This window comes from Protopterus annectens, chromosome 5.part0 (genome assembly GCF_019279795.1).
Source record: "Protopterus annectens isolate FY-2018-M chromosome 5.part0, PAN1.0, whole genome shotgun sequence".
NCBI lineage: Eukaryota > Metazoa > Chordata > Ceratodontiformes > Protopteridae > Protopterus > Protopterus annectens.
The window spans coordinates 931339110-931360370 of NC_056735.1; the positions used below are offsets into that span (position 1 = coordinate 931339110).

At 38.9% G+C, this 21261-nt stretch overlaps 1 protein-coding gene across 6 annotated transcripts in view; it reads right to left on the minus strand.

Annotated features, from left to right (window-relative positions):
* CD96 (CD96 molecule) overlaps nt 1-21261 on the minus strand; it is a 629135-nt gene that overhangs the window by 355226 nt on the left and 252648 nt on the right. For all 6 annotated transcript variants that reach the window (XM_044072718.1, XM_044072716.1, XM_044072717.1 and 3 more), the window contains exon 8: nt 6303-6418. In XM_044072718.1, the coding sequence (XP_043928653.1) occupies nt 6303-6418 (116 nt within the window). The remainder of the gene's footprint in view (nt 1-6302; nt 6419-21261) is intronic.

The following is a 21261-nucleotide window of genomic DNA, read 5'->3' on the forward strand; positions in this document are numbered from 1 at the left end:
AAGTGTGAAAGGCTCAAAATCATGGGCAAATTTTAAGCTTTACTCTTGTTACCAAATCAATGGAAGAAGGTAAAACAGTTCACACCATATTACCTTGACCTTGCTAAGCCTTTTGACACAATCCCCTACTCATGTGTAGTACAAAAGATGAACAATGTAGGAGCAAACACCTACATTGGATTCAGGCACCTAGGCGGTGCGACATCCACCTGTGAGACAGTTGGATGTGGACACATGGCAGGATGACAAATTAGTTGCAGTGACAAATGACTGTGGACAATTCCCTGTCAGAATTGAGGAAATCCCTACACCCTAACCACAGGTGGCACATACAAACCCCCATAGTGATACACTGTGCACCCCCTTAGAAGCCACCATGTGCAACTGTCAGTGGAACATGTGGCTGGCGGCATGAAAGTGGTACCATGTAACCTGTGTGCTGTGGGCAAAGCCTTTATTAATTGAATATGCAATGTGATGTGTGTAGTGCTTGGTGCGTACTAAAATCAAATAGTATCACAACTTGTAGAAATGTGGCACAGCACAGAGGAAATCCTGCACATCACTGTAGTCACACTTATGTTGTAAGATGTGCTTTAGGCGACGCTCTCTTACTACAATAGCCTCCCTACGCGGTGTTACAGGCATCCCCTTCAGAAGAGATTCACGTCGGGTATCAGTCAGGTTCTGCTCCTGCTGCAGAACACACAAAAGGTCGGCTAGCTGTACAGTAGGGCATCCCAGTAATACCTTCAGCTGATGATGCCACGCCTCCACCTGGTTGTTAGTCTGTGGGAAGTCCATTTCTGACACATCAGACACATTCCAAAACTGCAAACGGTATGACGATGGCATTCGTGTCTGTGCTGAACAGCGGGATACATACTTGCATGGTCAGCCTCGTACATAATGATGGTCTAGAAAATCACCAACTGGATGAGCACATTCCGGTAAGGAAGCCACAATGTCCAGAAATGCAGAGACAACATCATCCAATGGTAGGAATGCCAACACTATTAGCTTGCGGATGGCAATTGAGAATGCAGTGTCCGTGCCATAGAGGGTGACAAGGTGATGATGCTGGATCTGATGCCAGATGATGTGTGCAAAATGGAATAGGCATCCCTTCAGAATACTCCTAGGGAATGCCTTCCGGCTGGCACGTATTGCTGCCTTCTCAAAATCGTTCATAATATACTGTGGAGACAAAGTGCATCCCTGATCAGCAGCCATACTCTTCAGTACCTCCCACAAAGCGGTGTATGCAGACTCCGACTTCCGTGTCATGAGACAGTACACCAGGGGTACAATCCTTGTTGAGGTGGGGGTGCCAATACGTCCATGTAATGTATATAGCTGGCGACATATATCAGCCCATGTGGGGAAGGTGCCATCTCCAAGAATGATGTCGGACCTGCACAAATCTGTCAAATTCTGTGTAGTAGTAAGTAGAACCAAGGAATCTGTCCCATCCATATCCGACCTTCTACGGAGGATGAAGCTGCCACTATGGAGTGGATACTGGCTGACATCGATATCCGCAAGTGTTTCTGGAGGTGTAGCCATGGATGCCCGTGCCTGCTGGTTATGCAAGGCATCTCCTGTAGTATGTTGTCATTTGCTGTGCCTAGGACACTCTGCATTACCAAGCTTGGCAATTCATTACTGGTTACCGCCCTCTGCTGCAGTTCTGCTTGCAGTGTAGCCATGTAGGCCATTGTTGCATCTGGGCCATGCTGGTGTGGCAGTGATTTCAGCAGTTCTTCCCCCTCTTCCTGGTGCACAGTGATGGCACATTCTCTGCACGCCTTTACTCTCCACTCGATACATGCCTAGTACTGTTTCAGTGTTGCTTCATGTTCCAAATGGTAGAGGTACCCCTCAACCACCAGCATTGGTTTACCACGTTGGCTGGGCACTGTGGTGTATCTGTTGCCAAGCAGACCGGGGCTATACAGATACATAGATTCCAGCATGGTAGCAACACTTGTTGATGGCCTCTCAGTATCCATTTCAGCCAGGCTAGCTGGGAATGGGATATACAACCAGCCTTGGAGCAAGTCCCTTCCAGATGGTGGGTTACTTGCTGTACAACACCTTGTCTTGTACCATGTGTAGTAGCACTGTCTGCCACAGTGGCCCTGTACAGCTGTGTACACTCCACCCGTCTCTGACTGCCTCTCTGCTATAGTGTCACTGTTTGCAGTTAACACAACCCTGGTGTTGCCATATGCTTGTACTCTGGTAGGTGTCTACAAAGGCTAGTTGCAGCACAGATTCTCACTGTACTATACCAGCCCCCTTTAACTCCCAGTTGTTGCTGCTGGCCAATCAGGGTGTTGGGCCCAGTCTCAGTTTCAGTGGCAGAAGTTACATAGGGAGGTACCTGTGTGTTCCACCCTTGTCTGCCTACATGGTACTGCGTACTTGTGTTCACCCCTATTGCAGGGACAAATGGATGGGTTTGGTTACACCTGCAGGACATACACTACCATGATGTGGGTGGTGGGTTAATGCTACTGTATGTCCTGCTACTGGGTTAGCAGTCCATGCTTGACCAGGTTGGCATGTTCCCACCTAACACTGCACCCAGGGGCTCTACCAGGACAGGTACTGTTTGTTGCAGGCATGCCTCTCATGTGAGGTGGTCCTATGCTAAAGCCCTCCTGTTGTGACATGATTCCTTCAAGTGCACAGACTGGTGTTTCATTAGGCTGTACTGTGTGTGGGGTATGGAGTCTGCAACTAAAGTGCATATCCCTTTAAGTTCTTAGCCTGACACATGACTTAGTGTTCTATGCACCAGTTCTCAGGGTTAGCTGTGCTGTGTTGTGGATTTTACTTCCTGCTTCTTTGGGACCGTTTGCTGTGTTTTTGTGTTCAACAGGGGCTGTGGAGGTAAGTGATACTGTTGTGTTTGTGTTTGCTGCACTTGTGTGCACTACCGATGTGCCGTTTGTCTTTTCATTCGGTTTCCCGTTGCCGGCCGTGTACACTGTCACTTGACAGCCTGCATTTACACTTTAGGAGCCGTCTGTGTTTGTTGGTTTTCCTAATGCCATAGGTTAACACAGCGGGTCCTTCGTTCGGCAGCACCGCTCTATGGTCTAGTGGTGCTGCGGCCTTCTAGTTTCGGTGATGTAGCTCGCAGGCATTTGTCTCGTGATCTACATGCCAGAACCCACCTACATCACCAGCTGCATTGCCAACTTGGCTCACAGGATGCAGGAGATCAAAACAGGGGAAAAGACCAGTCACCAATGGAGTCCCCCAGGCTTCGGTGCTGAGGCTTTTTCTGTTTGGCATATACATCTCAAAAGTAAAATGAAATACCAAAGAGCTTTGGTCAGATAAGTTTGACTACAAGCTAGGAGAAGTTATTGAATCCCCAAATGACTTACCCATCATGCAGGAAGGTTTGTCCCAAATAATAACTGGTGACAAAATCATAACAATGCCCTCTGAGAACTCATCCAGTTGTTTGGCATTTGGGAACTTGTGTGTGCAGTGACTTAACTTTTGAACAACATGTGCCCAGAGTCATAAGAAAGCCTTTCTATATTGCACAGCTTATAAACAAATTAATTGTGACTAGATCTAGAGATGTTGTTGTTCACCTTTACAAAGCTCTCATTATGTCAATCATTTTGTATAATGCCCACTTTGGCATGTATCTCTCCAGCCCCATGCAACAATTGGAATACCTTCAGAGATACCTTTCTAAAAGGATACTTTAAGTCCTAAACAATAGGTCTTGCATGGACCACCTCAAAGGTTTATTACTATACTCAATATCCTACAGAGTGCTTAGATGTGACATGTCTGGCATACAAAGCATCCTATGACATAATACAGATAGACCTACTGAACATCAGCAAGTAAAATGGCATCAGAAATACTCAGTCCAGGTATCTAAACTGAATGTTGTGGAGAGATGGATATATGTCACAGAGGCCACCACTGCTTTGGAACAGACTATCCATAAAAATAAAGCAAAGCTCATCCATCAATATTCAATTATAACTTGGATCTAAGTGTGGGTAATAGAAAATGTACTCCAGGATTGCCTCTCATGCCACTAATGGATAGAGGCAGTTCCTAAATGCTGCATCCCTTACACGAGTCCCCTCAAATTATCAATGGTATGATCACAGTTGTTCTCACTAGGGCTAATATACAATTATCAGCCATGGGGATAGCTAAGACCAATCAGAAATCGTTAAATCAAGCACCAAAAGGGAACTGGCAAAGCTTAAAATGTCCTCCAAGTGAACCTATATAGTGGTAGCAAATAGTTATAAAAAATTACCCTTTTTAGTTCACTAAGTGCCCCTGTCACCCCCCCCCCCCCCCAGTCTTTAACAGCTTCCGGCGCCTGGGGAAAATAATGGCAGTGGGTTTAAAAGATAAAAATGCTTGGCATTCATAAAAATGAAAACATCCCCCAAAGTCTCTTTTATGTTTAAAGAACAATATGTCAAAACATTGTTTATCTGAATATGTTGTCAAGACTTCCATTTAGTAACTTTATCATTCTTCTCCCTGGGCCTTCCTTGATGCTTAATCACAATACAAGGTAAAAAAAAGTCAGCATAATGGAAAGCATTGTATGACTAAACTATCACAGCTGGTAGTTTGTTTTCAAAGCTCATTTTGATTCTAGTACTATTATAATAAATGCTAAATTTGTTATACATGGGAAGCCATGATAACAACTCCAGGGATATTTCTCCATGAGTTCCCCTCCTCAATGAATGTAGATCAGACACATATTATTGAGGTTTTTTTATTTTGTGTTTTGCTTAAGGAGTTTTATCTTCAGTCCTTTGCCAATAATGACCCTACCCTGTTATAAATGGAAGACTTCTATGGTTCCCATTCAGTACCTAGACATGTCTGACAGATTTATTGTAGCAAGACGTATGTTAGTGCATGTTACTGGAAGGCATGGACTGAGCAGCTCAGAGGCAGGATAGGTATATAGTGGCAGAAAAGCTGTTATAAGTATATCATGGACTTAGGTATTTAATGAATACATCAGAGTGCATTTCTCTAAAATATACTTTAGCACACAATTCTTCTTCATTTATCATTCATTAAAAAAATATTAAACTGTGTTCACTAAAGATGGAAATACGCTAAATCAAAGTGTTTATGCAAGGTGCAAAAACATACCCCAAAATGCTGTTCCTACTGGGGGCTGTGCAACTTGCATCACCGTAGTTAACATAACTTCAGTGTAGCCGCACATTGGAGGAAAGTACACAGTGTTTTTATATTAGACGGCTGCAAACAATTATATTTTGGAGGATATCCAAACCATAGAACAGTTAGAGAAACAGATGATTTCCTGTGAACTGTGCTTACTGCAGTTCAGTAAATTTTTGATGATTAAGCATAAAGCTGTCTTTACTTAGGCAACTAGTAGTTAACAAAAAGGCAGCCAAGGATAAGACAGTCCTAGCCCCTTGACAGATGCAGTAAAGTTTACAAGCAGGATGATAGAAGTGACTAAATGAAATCACTTAATTGAGTGAATGGCGGTAACTTTCATTATAAGATATAGAAAACTGCATACCATTCAAGTGAAAAGTGTCAATATTTTCAGCCTGCTAAGTGCCCAACTGCTGGCTGCCTTATTTCAGATAACTAGAAATAGAATAAACCACAACTCTGTTAACCTATTAACTATACACTGATTGTTAAATAAAGGAGCAGCAGGAAATCAAGCAGGCTTTATTGAAATATTTTACTGCTTTTGGCCTTAAGATCTGCATAAATTGGCAACAGAAAGAAAGATTAGTAGAGTTTACCTCTTTGGAAATATGCAGGGAAAAGTAATAGCTGTAATGAGTAAAGATTTGTTTTATTTAATTTCAAAGAGCATTTGAAGCATACATGAAAAGTAGAGTTTGATAAAACTTGCATCAGCTGCTGAAATGGAATCTGCATCTCATTGACCCAAGACTCAGGACATAAAAAGTGACCCAAGTGTGTCTTTGGCTTTATAGATGCTTTCACTGTGTATATAAATTGTCAGTCATTCAGATGTGACAACTTATATTAAAACAGGTGATTTCAATTTTTAAACAATCATCTGGATGCAGGAAGCACTCACTTTTTCAATATGGAGTAAACATATCTTGTAACAAATAATTAAAAGGAATTTACTAGTGTCTCTGAGGATGCTGATGCTTTTGTAATCACTGAGAAGTAGAATGAGAGAAGGACCCCATGAGATAAAATAGACACCACTTAAAACTTCTTACAAACATAATTACTAATATCATAGAATATCATACCTGCATCCATGCGTAAACTGGGATTATTGATCCACTGGCATTACACAGAACTGTCAGATTTTCATTCAGATGGACCACAACATCTTCACTGATATTCATCTGAATGTCACCCAAGTCTAGCAGAAGATTAAAAAGAATGTTGTCAAAGAGTCTGCAAAAAATAGCAACATTTTCTTCTTGTTTAACTTCTATGTTAATCTGTGAACTTCCCTGAATTAAATGACATTAAATAAAACATATATAGAAAAAGGTACCAGTCAACCCAGAAAACAGCACAATGTACTCTAAATGACTCTATGTCATAGTCTCTTGAAGCCCGAATTTACCTCTAAGCTGTAAATACTCAGATGCACTACACAGAAAAATCATATGCTAAATTAAGCAGTTTAAATCATATTGGTTCTACACATCTAGAAATCAAAATCATACAAGAAAATAAAATTACATTTTAGAAAGCTGCATGACATATATTAATAAAACCCTGAATGGGACTCAGACATTGTAGGTTTGATTTGATGCTGAGACACTGGAGCAGCTGGTCATACCTCTCAACCTCTTAGTGCAAGAAATCTGGACAAAACCTGACAAAATGGGGGGGGGGGGTAACAGCCCAAAATTATGGACATATTTTAAATATGCTCTTAGAAACTTAGAAAGTTGCTAGAGTAACAGAGTTTGTGTCAACACACATTTTCTGAAGGATTTGAATTCTGACTCTCAAATGTATGTCATTATTTAGTGATTCAATCCTCAAATCATCCCAGTGATTTGTCAGAAAGCTACAAGTTTTATGAGGAGTAGACCAAAAATAGGCAAAATTCTGGACAGTTGAGAGGTATGGAGCTGGTGTATGAAGAGAAAGGAGTGATACAGCAATGTCTGCTTGCCTTTTTCACATGGAAAGGTGAGGAGCACATATGTGAAAAGCATTCTCTGTGTACAAATGTCCAGAGGAGGCTGGATATCACATGCAGATATTAGCTTGTAAAGAGGTTAGGGAGTTTTGAGAGATTATATTACTCAAGCAAGCAGGTAACCTGGCTTCCATTGTGTAAAATTGGAATGAATTCTTGTAAAATACTTGAGTGTTCACAACTGATCAAAATATTTCATTTCTATTCACTCTAATGCGCAGACTGAAACAGTTAGCACCACCCTCATGGGGGCCAAGCTCTCCACACCTACTTATATAGACCAACTCCTTCATCACACAATACAGGGGAACGACAAAACATTATAACAGTACACAGTGGTCTGAAGCAATAACTGTTCTTTGTTGTTTGTTATTTATGAAGAATATCAGCGCACATTAATAATCACAAGTTCCACATACAAGAAAAAATTCTAACATCAGTTTGTGCTTTTTCTGTAATAACTATAATATGTTGTATCCATTTTAAGTTCCTTCAAGATTAGACATTTCCAAACATCTCATAAAATCATCCTAAAATGTTTTCATTTTTTCACATTTCACCAAGCATGTAGTAGAGTTTCAGTTTCCTTATATCGATTACATTTTCTCTCTTCAATACATTTATACATCATCGACCCTTGTACAGGAAATGCTTTAAGAATAATCTCCAGATAAAATCCTTAGATTCATATACATGTTTAAATCTTCCCTTTCTTTCTTTCTTTCATAGTGTTATTTTGACTTTCCAATACACCTGCCCAAAGATCTATTTAAAACAAATATGACAATTCTGTCACATATTTTACAATCATTTGCTAAAATTGTACATCAGTTTTTCCATTCTATATTTTTAAATATTGATTGCATCTCATATTGTTTTTCTTTTATATATTCCTCGCACATTTTGAAAAAATGCAGATATTTAAATTGTATAATATCTGTAATAACCTTTTCTTTATTTTTTAAGTAAATTCATCATCAGGGAAAAATATAAAGAGCTTAAATAATACTAAACTACAATCCTCTCTCTCTTATTATAATCTTCTTCTGGCTTTTTCCCAATTAGGGGTTGCCACAGCGGATCACCTGTCCGCTCATGATTGCAGTGGAGTTTTATGGCGCTGAGGTGCCAGCCCGGTGCTTAACCTTCCACAGAAGGCACACACACACACACACACACACACACACACACACACACACACACACTCACACCTAGGGCCAATTTGGAATGTCCAACCCACCTTCAGCATGTCTTAGGGATGTAGGAGGAAACTGGAGCACCCAGAGAAAACCCACGCGACAACAGGGATGGCATGGAGACTCCGCACAGAAGGCACCTCAGCCAAGAATCGCACGGGAGAACCTTTTGTTGTGAGGCGGCAACACTAACTGCTGCACCACTGTGGCCGCCCTTCTCTATTTATAATCTATACGTTTTTAATTGTATTCAGTCTCAAACCCAGAGTATATAAAACAAAAATACTAATTCTTTTTCCATAATTTTTGGAAAGTTAAAACACTCCTTCTATATAACTTAGTTTAACTAAAAAAATAGTATAGTGGTATATATTCCTTAAATATTATTGTTGCCTGGGGGTCTTTTTTGACAAGTGTTTGTATAGAGGAATCATTCTGCAGTTATAACATCACTGTTCTAAGGTTGATGATGTAGGTCGTAGCAAGTTCATCAGCAGCAGATAAAAACATGCATTTTTAAGGAGCATATAACTTTTACTATGGTGGAAAATTATTGGTAGTTTTCTTAAGTTACGCGAGCATATCAGTGATTTACTGAGAAGAGCGCTGACAGAACGCTTCTGATTATTACAATTTTTCCCTGCACATGACTTCTAAATAATAAATAAATAAAAAGTCCTGTTTCTTTACCCTTTCTCTTCTAAGCTGTTATGTGGTAACCTTTGCTTTGCATACAGGGCTATGGAAAATATCTTATACCTTTAAGAATCTGGAAGTACAACCAGCACCTGTTCTAAGAGCCTAAATCAACATCTTACTATTAACAGAACTTGTTGATGTTATTAACGTCTCTCCCAAAGGATTCTCTACCTACTACGCAAGCTTCCACTCTACATCAAGTAAAGCACCTATTTTAAAAACAACCTAGATGAACAGAGGTGGATCCATAAATTCAGCACCTGATGCTGCACTGATTATTTATGGATCTAGCAATCAGGACTGTCCCAGCATATAGCCACTTAATTATCCAAATGCACCCACTGTGGCCTTGCATCTTCACATATAACACACAGTCATTCTGGCCCATGCTCCAGTCCTCTTAAACACATGTACATGTTGGTATATTCTAATACAATTAACCTAACATATAATGCATTGAAAATATATCCCCAGTACTAATGTGATCAAAACAGAATACAACTGTTATCTTTGTTAAAGGCACAATGTTGGAAGCATATAAACTCTATGGGAAAAGGATAGTATGTTAGTAGAATGCCCTGAATTAAAAACTCATACTGATACAACATTTTTGAATTGCATTTATGGATTTCTGTCATGTCATTTGCATTTACTTTGTTGAAAGATATATTTAATTATTTTGTATATGAAACACTCTCAAACATGTTTGCATGTGTAAACATGTGAGTATGACTGACTCATCATAAAGGAACATGCAGACCTATGACTCCTCAGTCTTAACCTAGAAAACAGAATATAGTCAATCCAATTACTCCTCCAGTCACAAGCTGTCTACTTGATACATTCCTTATCGGTTTGATTTCAACCCAGAGATGCCCAAATACTAGTAGGACCTAAACATTGTTTTTGCTTCCGTCAGCACACATCTTCCATACTTGTCCTAAAACCCTAAGGATCACTCCTTGCAGACCTTCATTATTTTACAGATTACAATCAGTCCAGACCTCAGTTATTTTCCTCCATGCAAACATGCTTTACCCATCCCCCTATTACATAAAACCCATGCACCCAAGGCTCCATCCACATCACACATTTTTCTTCAGAGCATAACCATTTGCCTTGATCTGAACAGTTGTCTCATTTTCTCTAAACCCCTGCTCCCGTTTTCAATTCCTACTCACATTTAAAAATGGACAGAACTGGACCTTAGTCTTGATACTAAATAATATTTATGCATACATACATTTTATAAAATGTGTTACTTGCTCAGTGCTATTCTCTACTGATTGTACATTATCTTTAGCTAACATTCATGTGCCTCTCTTGTCACTCTCTATGTTGTAACACCCAGGCTGTGGCTGAAATAGGTCTTGTGTGAATCAGTCCACTATCTCAGTCAGCAAACTTAAATGAATAAATAAATGTGCTGAATAATATGCATCAAGTGATGTGTTTTTTATGAGTTATCTCTGCTGGTAGGCCAATAAACTACTTTAGTCATTTTAATACAATCCTAATGAAGAAATACGCCATGCTAATACATGAGGTCAAGCCAACACAAAATAAGTAATCAAATGCATTATAAACAATGGGTGATAGGTAGATTGGTTTCTGTCCCACTAAATGTCAGTATTCAGGTAGAAAACACCACAATGCAGTCTTGATGTTCAACTAGAACATATAACCTTCTGTGCATAGAAAATTATAATTGAACCATCCAATGTAACTCCTACTAAAACCAGAGCGCAAAGCTTTGCATGCTTATTCTAGTACTACAGAAATGCATGCTGGTTCCAGTAGGTTATGGTGTAGACATATGTATGCTTTATTTACACAGTGAATTAAACATGAATAATTTGTGCAGTTTGTCAATACATGCATTGACAGGAAATAAAAGGAAATTAGTCAACTACCAAAATTAGCCATATTATATTGGATTATGTGGCATTATTCATCACCTAACATCAGTAGGCCAGAATAGCTGAAATCACTCCACCAACATGGCAACAGCAGAAGTTCAGAATATATCTCCCATGTTCTAGAATAAAGTAATCCTACCTTAAATCTGGCACTCCAGTAATACAGTTCTAGTCCTCATGTAGCACCACATCAGCAGTAGCTTAGAACAGCTACTATTGTCCTACTGTACAAAGTGAATGTGCTTTAACATTTAGCAAACTAGTACCACCAGCTTATAGCGCTACTCAGTGTCAACACATTAATAAGAAAAGCTAAAAAAGCTGTTTAAATTAGTCATCATCTCTTCCTCCTCATCCTTCCATGACAACAGACAATACTTTCCATTTCACAAAAATCATGCTGCCCCATATTTTGGACAGAAATGAGGATGGAAGTACACCTAGGCAAAGTATGCTTACACAAAGTGCTGCTTATAAATCACTGTGCTGAGCATCAGTTAATCTACTACATTCTTGTTCCACAGATGCCACCCCCTGCCATTTAGTTATATACAGGATTAATCACATTAATGAATTAAAATCAGGCATCACCTACAGTGTTGAAGGGGGACAGAATATGTAAAATACATTTATTCTACCTTCTGCACTAAAATTGTACTGTGCTGTAATGATTATTTATGACTTACATCACCTTGTATTACTGTACAGTAAAAGGAAATTAGTTATGATTTACATCATCTTAGGGTACTTCACAAAAAAGGAGTCTCACGAAGATCAGTCCACTACCTGTATTCTTCTCCATACATATCAATAGCCACGTCTAAGATTTCCCAACTTGTACATCATTCTATGTGCTAATAATACGATTATTTGTAGGTCAAGCAACTGCTCTACAAACATAAACAGCATCCTGGAAAATGGTTTCATCCTTCTCACAACATGGCTGCAGCAGCACAACTTGATATTAAAAACAAAAAAGCAAGCCAATGCTGTTCTGAACCATACAAATTTAACTAAAATACATCAAAACCAGACCATTCCTGTCAATAAACAGGATCAATATAAAAACAATACATCATTGTTGATACTTAGATGTCTAGTTGGACCCCAAACTAAACTTCCAATACTATGTCCAAGTCATTAAAATCAAACAACTTAAATGTTCTGGTCAAAAACTAGTTCACATTTCCTTTTACCCACAGGAAGACCAGGCACTGGGAAATGAGTACAGCTCCTATAGTTACGAGAAGGACTCCCTAGCAAACTGACAAAAAATGATAATACAAACATCCTAATACATACAGATGTATAACTTTTGTGCCTCAGAGAAATATGTCTGTTCTTTCAGAAGCAAACCAGTTTGCATTAACACATAGAAATACCCTACTAGTCAAATCCACTATCTTATTCCCCTTCTTCACTAGTAAACTAACATCAAGAACTTCCCCTTACAAACTTAGATCCCTTTTTCTTTCTGCTCCTAACCCACATTCCCCCAAAATAAGCTCCAGTCCACTAACCACTCTTTATCAGTGCTAGTTCAAAAGCATAAAAGTCCAGCCCTCCTACCATAAAATCTATCCCCTTTATACTAAATACCGAGTACAACTATTTGATCTATTTAATGATACCAAAAGTAAATGCTTCAACAGAACAGGAATTGCTTAAATAATTTAAAGCAGCTTATATTTCTGACTCATTTAGTAATATTCATTTTGTTTTGCACTCTCAGAAAAATACTCAACAAGTTTCACAATACTCTCTTTCCCATTCTTTCATCCCACTTCTCATGCTCTTTTCCATGCTTATCTTTCTTCTTTCTATCAACTTTCTATCTCCTTTCCATGTATTCCTCCTATTTTGCTATTGTATACATTGTAAATAGCAACTTTACATAAACCATGTGTATAAATATATATATATATATATATATATATATATATATATATATATATATATATATATAAAAAGGTGCCAGCTCGATGTCCTACCTTCAACGAAGGCACTCCCTTATGCATGTCTTTCAAACGCCATCCAACCGCGGGGAGGACATGCAGACTCCACACAGAAGCCACTCCCCGCACTCCAGCTGAGAATTGAATGGGAGAACCTCTTGCTGTGAGGCAACAACACTACCGCTACACCATGGCGGCAGTCTCAACTAGACAGGACTCAAGCTAAATGCCAAAAAATGCATAGTCATCCCCTTTAGAAAAAACAAAGTACCCGCAAACTACCACATACGTGGTAGTCCCCTAGATACAGAAAATGTAATAAGGGATCTGGGGACCCAAATAGATAGTAATCTCTCCTTTGATAATCATATTGCCAAGGTGGTTAGAAAATCCTTCTATGTGGCCCACCTAATCACAAAAGGGTTCACATCTAGAAGAAAAGAGGTTATTGTGCCCCTCTACTCATCACTCATCAAACCCATCATAGAGTACAACACCCCATTTGGGATGTACCTTACAAGACACCTGCAACAGCTAGAAAGACCACAGAAGTACCTCACCAAGAGGATTACTGGCCTCAAACATATGCCCTATGCAGCCCGACTGAAGAAACTCCAACTATACTTGGTTGCATACCGCTTACTCAGAGGTGATCTCTGCCTGACATACAAGGCCATGTCCAACCCAGAATTGATGGACATGCTCCACCTAAAAAAACAAACAAATCCCTAAGAGCCACACGCTCTAGGGATCTAAACCTCACCACAATAATAAATAGGATGTGCTGGAGGGTTAGATTCCTGTCCCAGAGACTCCCCATGCTTTGGAACAGGATTCCAGTCTACATTAGGCAGAGCCCCTCCTAACACTCTTCAAGAGAAACCTTGACAAGTGGATGTGAAACAGAAAATTTACCCCGGGGATCACTGCAGTGGCTCTGCTGGATAGAGGCGCAGGGAACTAAATGCTCTACTGGACATAGGCACAGGGAACTAATCTAAAGTGGCAGCGAAAGCCAACACCTTCTGGCTAGGCTTATAGATGCCCTCGGGCAGATAGCCTAGTACTTACCTATGAACCTAAGAACCTATAAACATATTGTATCAATTGTTCACTGATGAATCTCAACTACATTTGTAACCATGTTTAGTATATGTTACCATATTTTAAAATTGTACTATGTTCTACAGCTGTTTTACATCTATGTTTTATTCTTGTCTTACATCCTCAGCTGGACTAATGTATATATTTAAAATGCTATGTTTTTTAACTGTATAATGTAAGCAATACTTAATGTGGAGCTTTTCTCCCTGGGCCTCCGCTAAAAATGGATCTATGTCCAGTCGGACTCCCCCAGTCAACAAATGTAAATAAATAAATAAATATACAAATAAATAAAAAAATAAATAAATAGATAAATAATTTTATAATCTATGTAATTTCTTTAATGTTCATAGGTAAGTAATAGGTGAGCTGCCCTTGTGAGTCATTTTAAGCTTAGCAAATGTCACTTCTAAAGGGGGAATCAAACCATGTACCTCTTGTCTGGGAAATAAACACCTTAACTATTACACCAATCACAATTTAGGCTTGGCTTATGACCAGAATGTTTTTTCTAAACTGAGCAATATTTTCTTTTTTTCCATATCATATTCTTTTTTGTGAGTCAGTCAAGGATTTTTTGCCTGACTTGTCCCTTGTATTTGTATATTACTAATAGGTAATCATGATATCAGAGAAAACCCAGTGATTCTACCCAGAAATGAGTTATTTGGGACACTGAGAGCAGTATCTTGGTATACCATTTACTACATCCATATTTTTTGATATTGAGGTGCTGAACAAGGTGAAGAAATGATTTTGTTAAGTGTCTTTCCCATTCTTGTTAGGATGCTTGATAATCTCACAATATACTAAGGCATATCAAATATAGAGGGCCGTCTTAGAATTCTTAATCTAGCATGAATAATGACCATACCATAATTACCTCTTATCCCTTTTTAACCTCATTAGGATGTCCTTAGTTTTGGATGCAGACACACTATCACAGACTTCATGAAAGATCCCATAACTGTTTAAAGCATGATGGTATCACCATCTACTGGGATGTTGCAAACACTTAGTTACAAAACAATAATATAGCAGAACTAGCAATACTGCTCCATCTTTTCTTTCCTGTTTCATACTCTTGTGATAGCTAGGTAATAGTGTCTCCTATATGACAATTCATTTAATAAGAGAAAATATTCAGTCTTATTCATATGATCCAAACCCTCTTTAGGATATGCTTGAAATCCATATCTACTCCTACGTCAGTACCATATAAGAAATGTCAATTCACAAGTTCTCATACTGCCAATATGAGCATCCCTCAATCTCTGAAAACCATAATGATTCTCCCTTAAATAAAAAAAATACTTTTTTGGGTGTCTTAATAAACAGGCATAAAAAGTGCATTATGGAAGCAACTCCCCCAGTAAACACACACACACACACACACACACACACACACACACACACACACACACACACACACACAAAGACTTAATATATATTCCTTGACTATAAAGCATCAATTTAGCCTAATCCACCTATTGTACAATTTTAAGTATAAAGCATTTTCAAATTTGTTTGGGCATCCTTTGAAACAGGGTTATATATCATCATATGAGAAACTTTGATCAAGGTATGACCTTTCTCTGGAATGGAATATCTGTAACACCAAAAAGGCATTACAATCCATTGTATAGAAAGATGCCCCCCCCCCCCACAGAACCCCCAGAACTTAGCTTCTAATTCCACATTTTAAAGCAGTTTTTGTCTTTTACAAAATGCATACATGGCTTTAGTAGCTGACAAGTATGCTGTTTTCACAGTAACAAGTGAAGGGTATAGAAGTAATTTGGAAATTTGCCTCTCTCTAACTGACTTATAGCTTAATGATCTACCCTTGCCTTTAATGTATAAATGTCCTGCTTTTTACCAAGAACATCTAGGGATTTAGTGCTTCAAGAACTGCTAACTATAGAGAAACAGCAGTATTTATTTTTTTCTCTTGAATGTGTAAATTATATGCAAATATTTACAAACCAGGTATTCATGTTGTAAAACCACCTAAAGAAAAAAAATGATATTCACTTTTTCAAGACCATGAATACCATCTTCACTGGTTCATAGGTTTATAGTTTCATCTCAGATTACAAGGCTAGCGACCATAAAGCCTTTATAAACCTAGCCATGTTAATCTTGGGTTGCCCCAACTGTCCCTGGATAGATGGATATACTTTACAGATCAGCACAGACAACCACTGTCCATGAGGAACATGGGTTCCACCCCCAGGGTGAATTTGCAGCCACCCATCCCTTTGTCCAGGTTGCGCTTGAATAGGGTCATTGAGCAGCTCTGCTTCACATGAACTGGAAGTTTATTCCAGAGCAGTAACAATCTCTGGGAGACATACCTGTCTCCCCAGCATGTTCTGTTAATGTCATTGGCAAGGTTGAGATCCCTAGAGTAAGTGACTCTAGTGCAATTTGATTTGCCGATGTGCAACAATTCCATCAGGTCCAGGTCAGAGACTGCCCTATATGCCAGGCAAAAGTCACCTCTTAGTAGCTTATATGATATACAGTACAGTGACAGGGCTTCCAGCCTATCCATCTAGGGTGAGAAACCTCTGTGGTCTCTCCAGTTGCTGCAGGTGATTGGTGAGATACATGCAGAAGAGAGCATTATACTCTATTAATGGTCTGATTAGGGTTGAGTAAAGTAGGGTTATAGCTCCTTAGACCTGGATGCGATGCCTTTCCTTATAAGATGCCCAATGGAGAAGGCTTTCCTTACTACCGTGGAATCCTGGTCATCAAAGTAAAGACTGCTGACAACCTGTGTTCCCAGATCTTGCACCACTGGGTTTGAAGTTAGAGGGGGTGCTGTCAATGTTGTAATTAGTAGGAATTCTGCTTTGCCAAATGAGATAATAGTGCACTTTTTTGCGTCTAGTTTTAGACCGTGACTTTGGCACCAGTCATTTGTTTGTGTTAGCCCTTCCTGTAATATATTAACATTATTGGGGGACTCAATGATTGTGTCTAGTTTACAATCATCAGTGAACTTGGTAAGAAAAGGCCATCTACTTTAGCCTGAAATTTCAAGAAATAGATTCCAAATAGTAAGGGGCCCAGTAATGATCCTTGCTGTATGTCACTGGTGACAGGTCTACTGCTAGAGGTGGAGTCACCAACTTTGACAGTATGAGTTCTGTTGGTGAGCCACTTTGCTAACCATCCAGTAATGTAAGGGTTAACACCTAGCTGGGAGAGTTTTTTAATGATACTTGAGTTAGAGATTGTGTCAAAGATTTTGGCTAGGACCAGATAAGTTGAAAACGATAAACCAAAATGAAAAATGCAGGTAACCTTAAGAATTTATTTTACAAAAGTAGAGCGTTTTTCGTAACCAATGTCACAGCTTCATCAGAGGAAAAAACACAAAATATTTATAGTAAATAAACCACCATTTCCTGTAAATGATAATGACAAATAAAATAAATAAAAACCTTACAATAATTTTTATAATGATTGTAAAATCAGCACCTAATGTGTTGAATGAATAAAACATATTCAAATAGTATAACTCTTCAATTTTTCAGACCAGGTGGTCTGAATGCATCAAGACTCAATTGCCAAGCTAATTCTACATTTTCTAACAGAATTGAAAATGGGCCTCCTCTAATAGATGGCACTACCTGGTCAATGCCCATAAAGCTAAAACTATGGCCAGGGTTAATATTCACATGTTTAGCTATTCACATGTGGCTTTTGTAACATGTGTAAGTTTATTACACCAGGCAGTTTTTTCAAGATCAGGAATGTTAAGCACCCTATCCATTATAAGATTTCTTGTGATTCCAAATCAGTTGTATATCTTGCCCAGTGTAATTGCTGCCCATGTTTTTACATTGGAATGACCAGTCGTAAATTAAAGGAAAGGGTGTACCAACACATTTATGCCATAAAAAAACCTCTGTTGGAAAATGCCTTAGCTAAACATGTGAATATTAACCCTGGCCATAGTTTTAGCTTTATGGGCATTGACCAGGTAGTGCCATCTATTAGAGGAGGCCCATTTTCAATTCTGTTAGAAAATGTAGAATTAGCTTGGCAATTGAGTCTTGATGCATTCAGACCACCTGGTCTGAATGAAAATTGTAATATTTCTTGTATTTTAAAATTGAAGAGTTACTTGAGGTAACTATTTTGTACTATTTGAATATGTTTTATTCATTCAACACATTAGGTGCTGATTTTACAATCATTATAAAAATTATTGTAAGGTTTTTATTTATTTTATTTGTCATTATCATTGTATTTAGGTTTTTAATTTGGTTAATTAATTATGGAGTACAGGAAATGGTGGTTTGATACTTTACTATAAATATTTTGTGTTTGCAACTGTTTCATTCTGATGAAGCTGTGACATTGGTTCTACTTTTGTAAAATAAATATTAAAGGAGATTTCGCCTCTAGCCTGCTTGTTGGTCTTAAGGTTACCTGCATTTTTCATTTAGGACCAGATAAGTGGTATGCTCTATCTTATGTCATCCAGGGCTTTGGTGACGTTTTCAAAGAAGTCTACCAGGTTCAATAAGCATGGTCTACCCTTAACTAAGCCATAAGGGGTTGGGTTTAGAGTTTGAAGTTTGCCTATGTCCTTGCTGATAAGGTCCATGATAATCCTTTCCATGATCTTGCAGATGAGGCTGGTTAGACTAATGGGTCTATAGTTCCCAGAGTCAGTTGATGGCCACCCTTTATGCAGGGGGATTACTGTTCCTGTTCTGCCTTCTGCTGGTACAAAGCCAAGTCTCAGGCTATGATAAAGAAAACAGAAATTGGGTTAGCTAAAGTCTGTTTTAGATTGCTTAGTAAGCAACCTGGGATGTTATCTGGTTCCATTGAGGCTATGTTTTTGATTTTGGAGAGTGTAGATATGACTTGATCTCTAGAGATACTAGGTAGAGAACTGGTGTCAACTATGCTTTGGGGTATGGCTGTTGGAGATAGCAGGGTGAAGCTTGCACCAAATCTGGCAGCTAGCAGGTTGGCAATTTCCTCCGGTATACTGTGAGTGGTACCATCTACTACCAATTCAGCACATAGCTAGGCACCCACTTTTAGATTTTGGACATAGTTAAAGAATGCCTTATGATAGTCCTTGGCTAGGGATGCTATTTTAGCTTCATAATTAGCTTTAAAGGACTTTAAAAGACTTCTGATTTGCTTGTTCAATCTGTGGATGGAATTCTTCCTCTACAGAGGCAGTTGCCTCTTCCTCTTTCACATCACTTTCTTCCTTTTATTATACAACTTGTTTATACTAGATGTCCACCAAGGTGGCTTGTTTTTTTCTGGAGGGTCTGATTTTTAATCCAGTCAGGTACAACTGAGTCTATATGCTACTAAGATGATTATACAGGGCATTGTGTAAATCTCTGCATAGCAGTCATAATTGCCTGTGATTGCAGGAAGTTTAAACCTTTTTATAGCATCACATAACAGGCTGCAATTTGCTCTGGAGAAGTTCCTTCATTTTTTTTTTCCTTTGGGGTGCAGGGTCCAGCACTTGCTTCGAATGAAACTTATTTATGGTCTGACCTTTCCTTTGGGGTGCAGGGTCCAACACCTGCTTCGAATGAGACTGATTTATGGTCTGACCTTACCAAGTAGGGCATCACACTGGGGGCAATGCAGTGACCACCCATGTTGGTGAGTACTATGTCAAGGGCATTAGAGGCCCTTGTGGGGTGCAGGCTATCTGTGATAAGAGCACACACTGACAAAATCCAGGAACCTCTTTGTAAGTATTTTTGAGTTTGTGTATGTTACTCAGTTGATGGAGGCATAATTGAAAACTCCCATGACTAAGATTTTGGTCTGTATGGCGAGTGGCTCCACTACGTCCTGATAGGCATTATGCTTTTCTTGGTTCATGGAAGGGGAGTTACAGCCAGCAATGATGTGGTAGGGTATTTTGCCTTTAGTTAATTGGACATGGAGTAATTCAAGAGAGTTGTACTGTTTGACCAACCTGGAGGTGTACTTGGCTTTAGTGAAGATAGATACACCTCCACCTTTGATCCTTTCATGCTCATTCTGTGGTCTGAATGTGTGGAAGGCATTGTACTCTTGCACAGTTGCAGTGCTTTCTGCGGTCTTGAACCATGCTTCAGTAACTTTACAGACATCAGCATCTTCCAAGGTGAGGAATGCTTCCAGGGAGTTTTTACTAGATATGGCTAATTTGGCTAAATGAGGTTGACATGACAACTACTTAAAATGAAATCTTGGGAAAAAAACAAAATGCACCTAACATGAGTGAATGTTTGTCCTGGCCAGCTACAAAGTATTTACAGTGACTTGAAAATTGTGTGATTTTAGGCAGAATTCTCTGGATTTGAACTCTTAATGCATTTTCAGCCTTCCTTTAGTCTATGTTGAGTTCAGTTTTCTTTTTGTCTTCAGGTAAATCCTTTGAGTTAATAATCAGTCTCAGCTGAAGTAAGACAAGTTCAACATGCTTGTATTTTCTCTACCAGTAATATACTATGAATGTCAAAGATAAAAAATAGGCAAAGCAATTTTGTTGGCAGAAGGTGTTCTCTCAGTTCATGCCAGGGATGCATGTGAAGAGGGTGTGGCATGTAAGAAAAATATATAAGAAGGAGTTAGGCAAAGCATTTCACCACTTTTATGCAGGGACTTGTAGCACAGTGGTGCAGCTGGTAGTGCTGTCACCTTACAGCAAGAGGTTCGCTGGTTTGATTCTAGGCTTGCAGTCTGTATGCCCTGCCTGTGTTCAAGTAGGTTTTCTCTGGTTGTTCCAGTTTCCTCCCACATTCCATAGGTATGTAGTAGGTATACTGGACACTCTAAATTGGATATAGGTCCATATGAAAAAAGCAGTTTCCACCAAATGGATTAAAATATTTATTCAGCACCAGAACGAACCATAAATATGTGAAAATACAAAAGCAAATAAATTCCAACATTAAGCGTTTTCCCTTCTTCAGACATTTCTTTGCCAAACAAAAAAGGATATTTAAAACACCTTTCAACCAGTCATTAGTCAATATTGTATCTGCCATTTCTTTAAGGCGAATTTTATTGGGATAACCTCATTGAGGCCAGGAAACCCATGTGCTGTTAGTTCTATGATCCATCTGGTTTCCTCACATTCAGTTTTATTCACTGTATCTCCCCCTCTAATCCCTTTT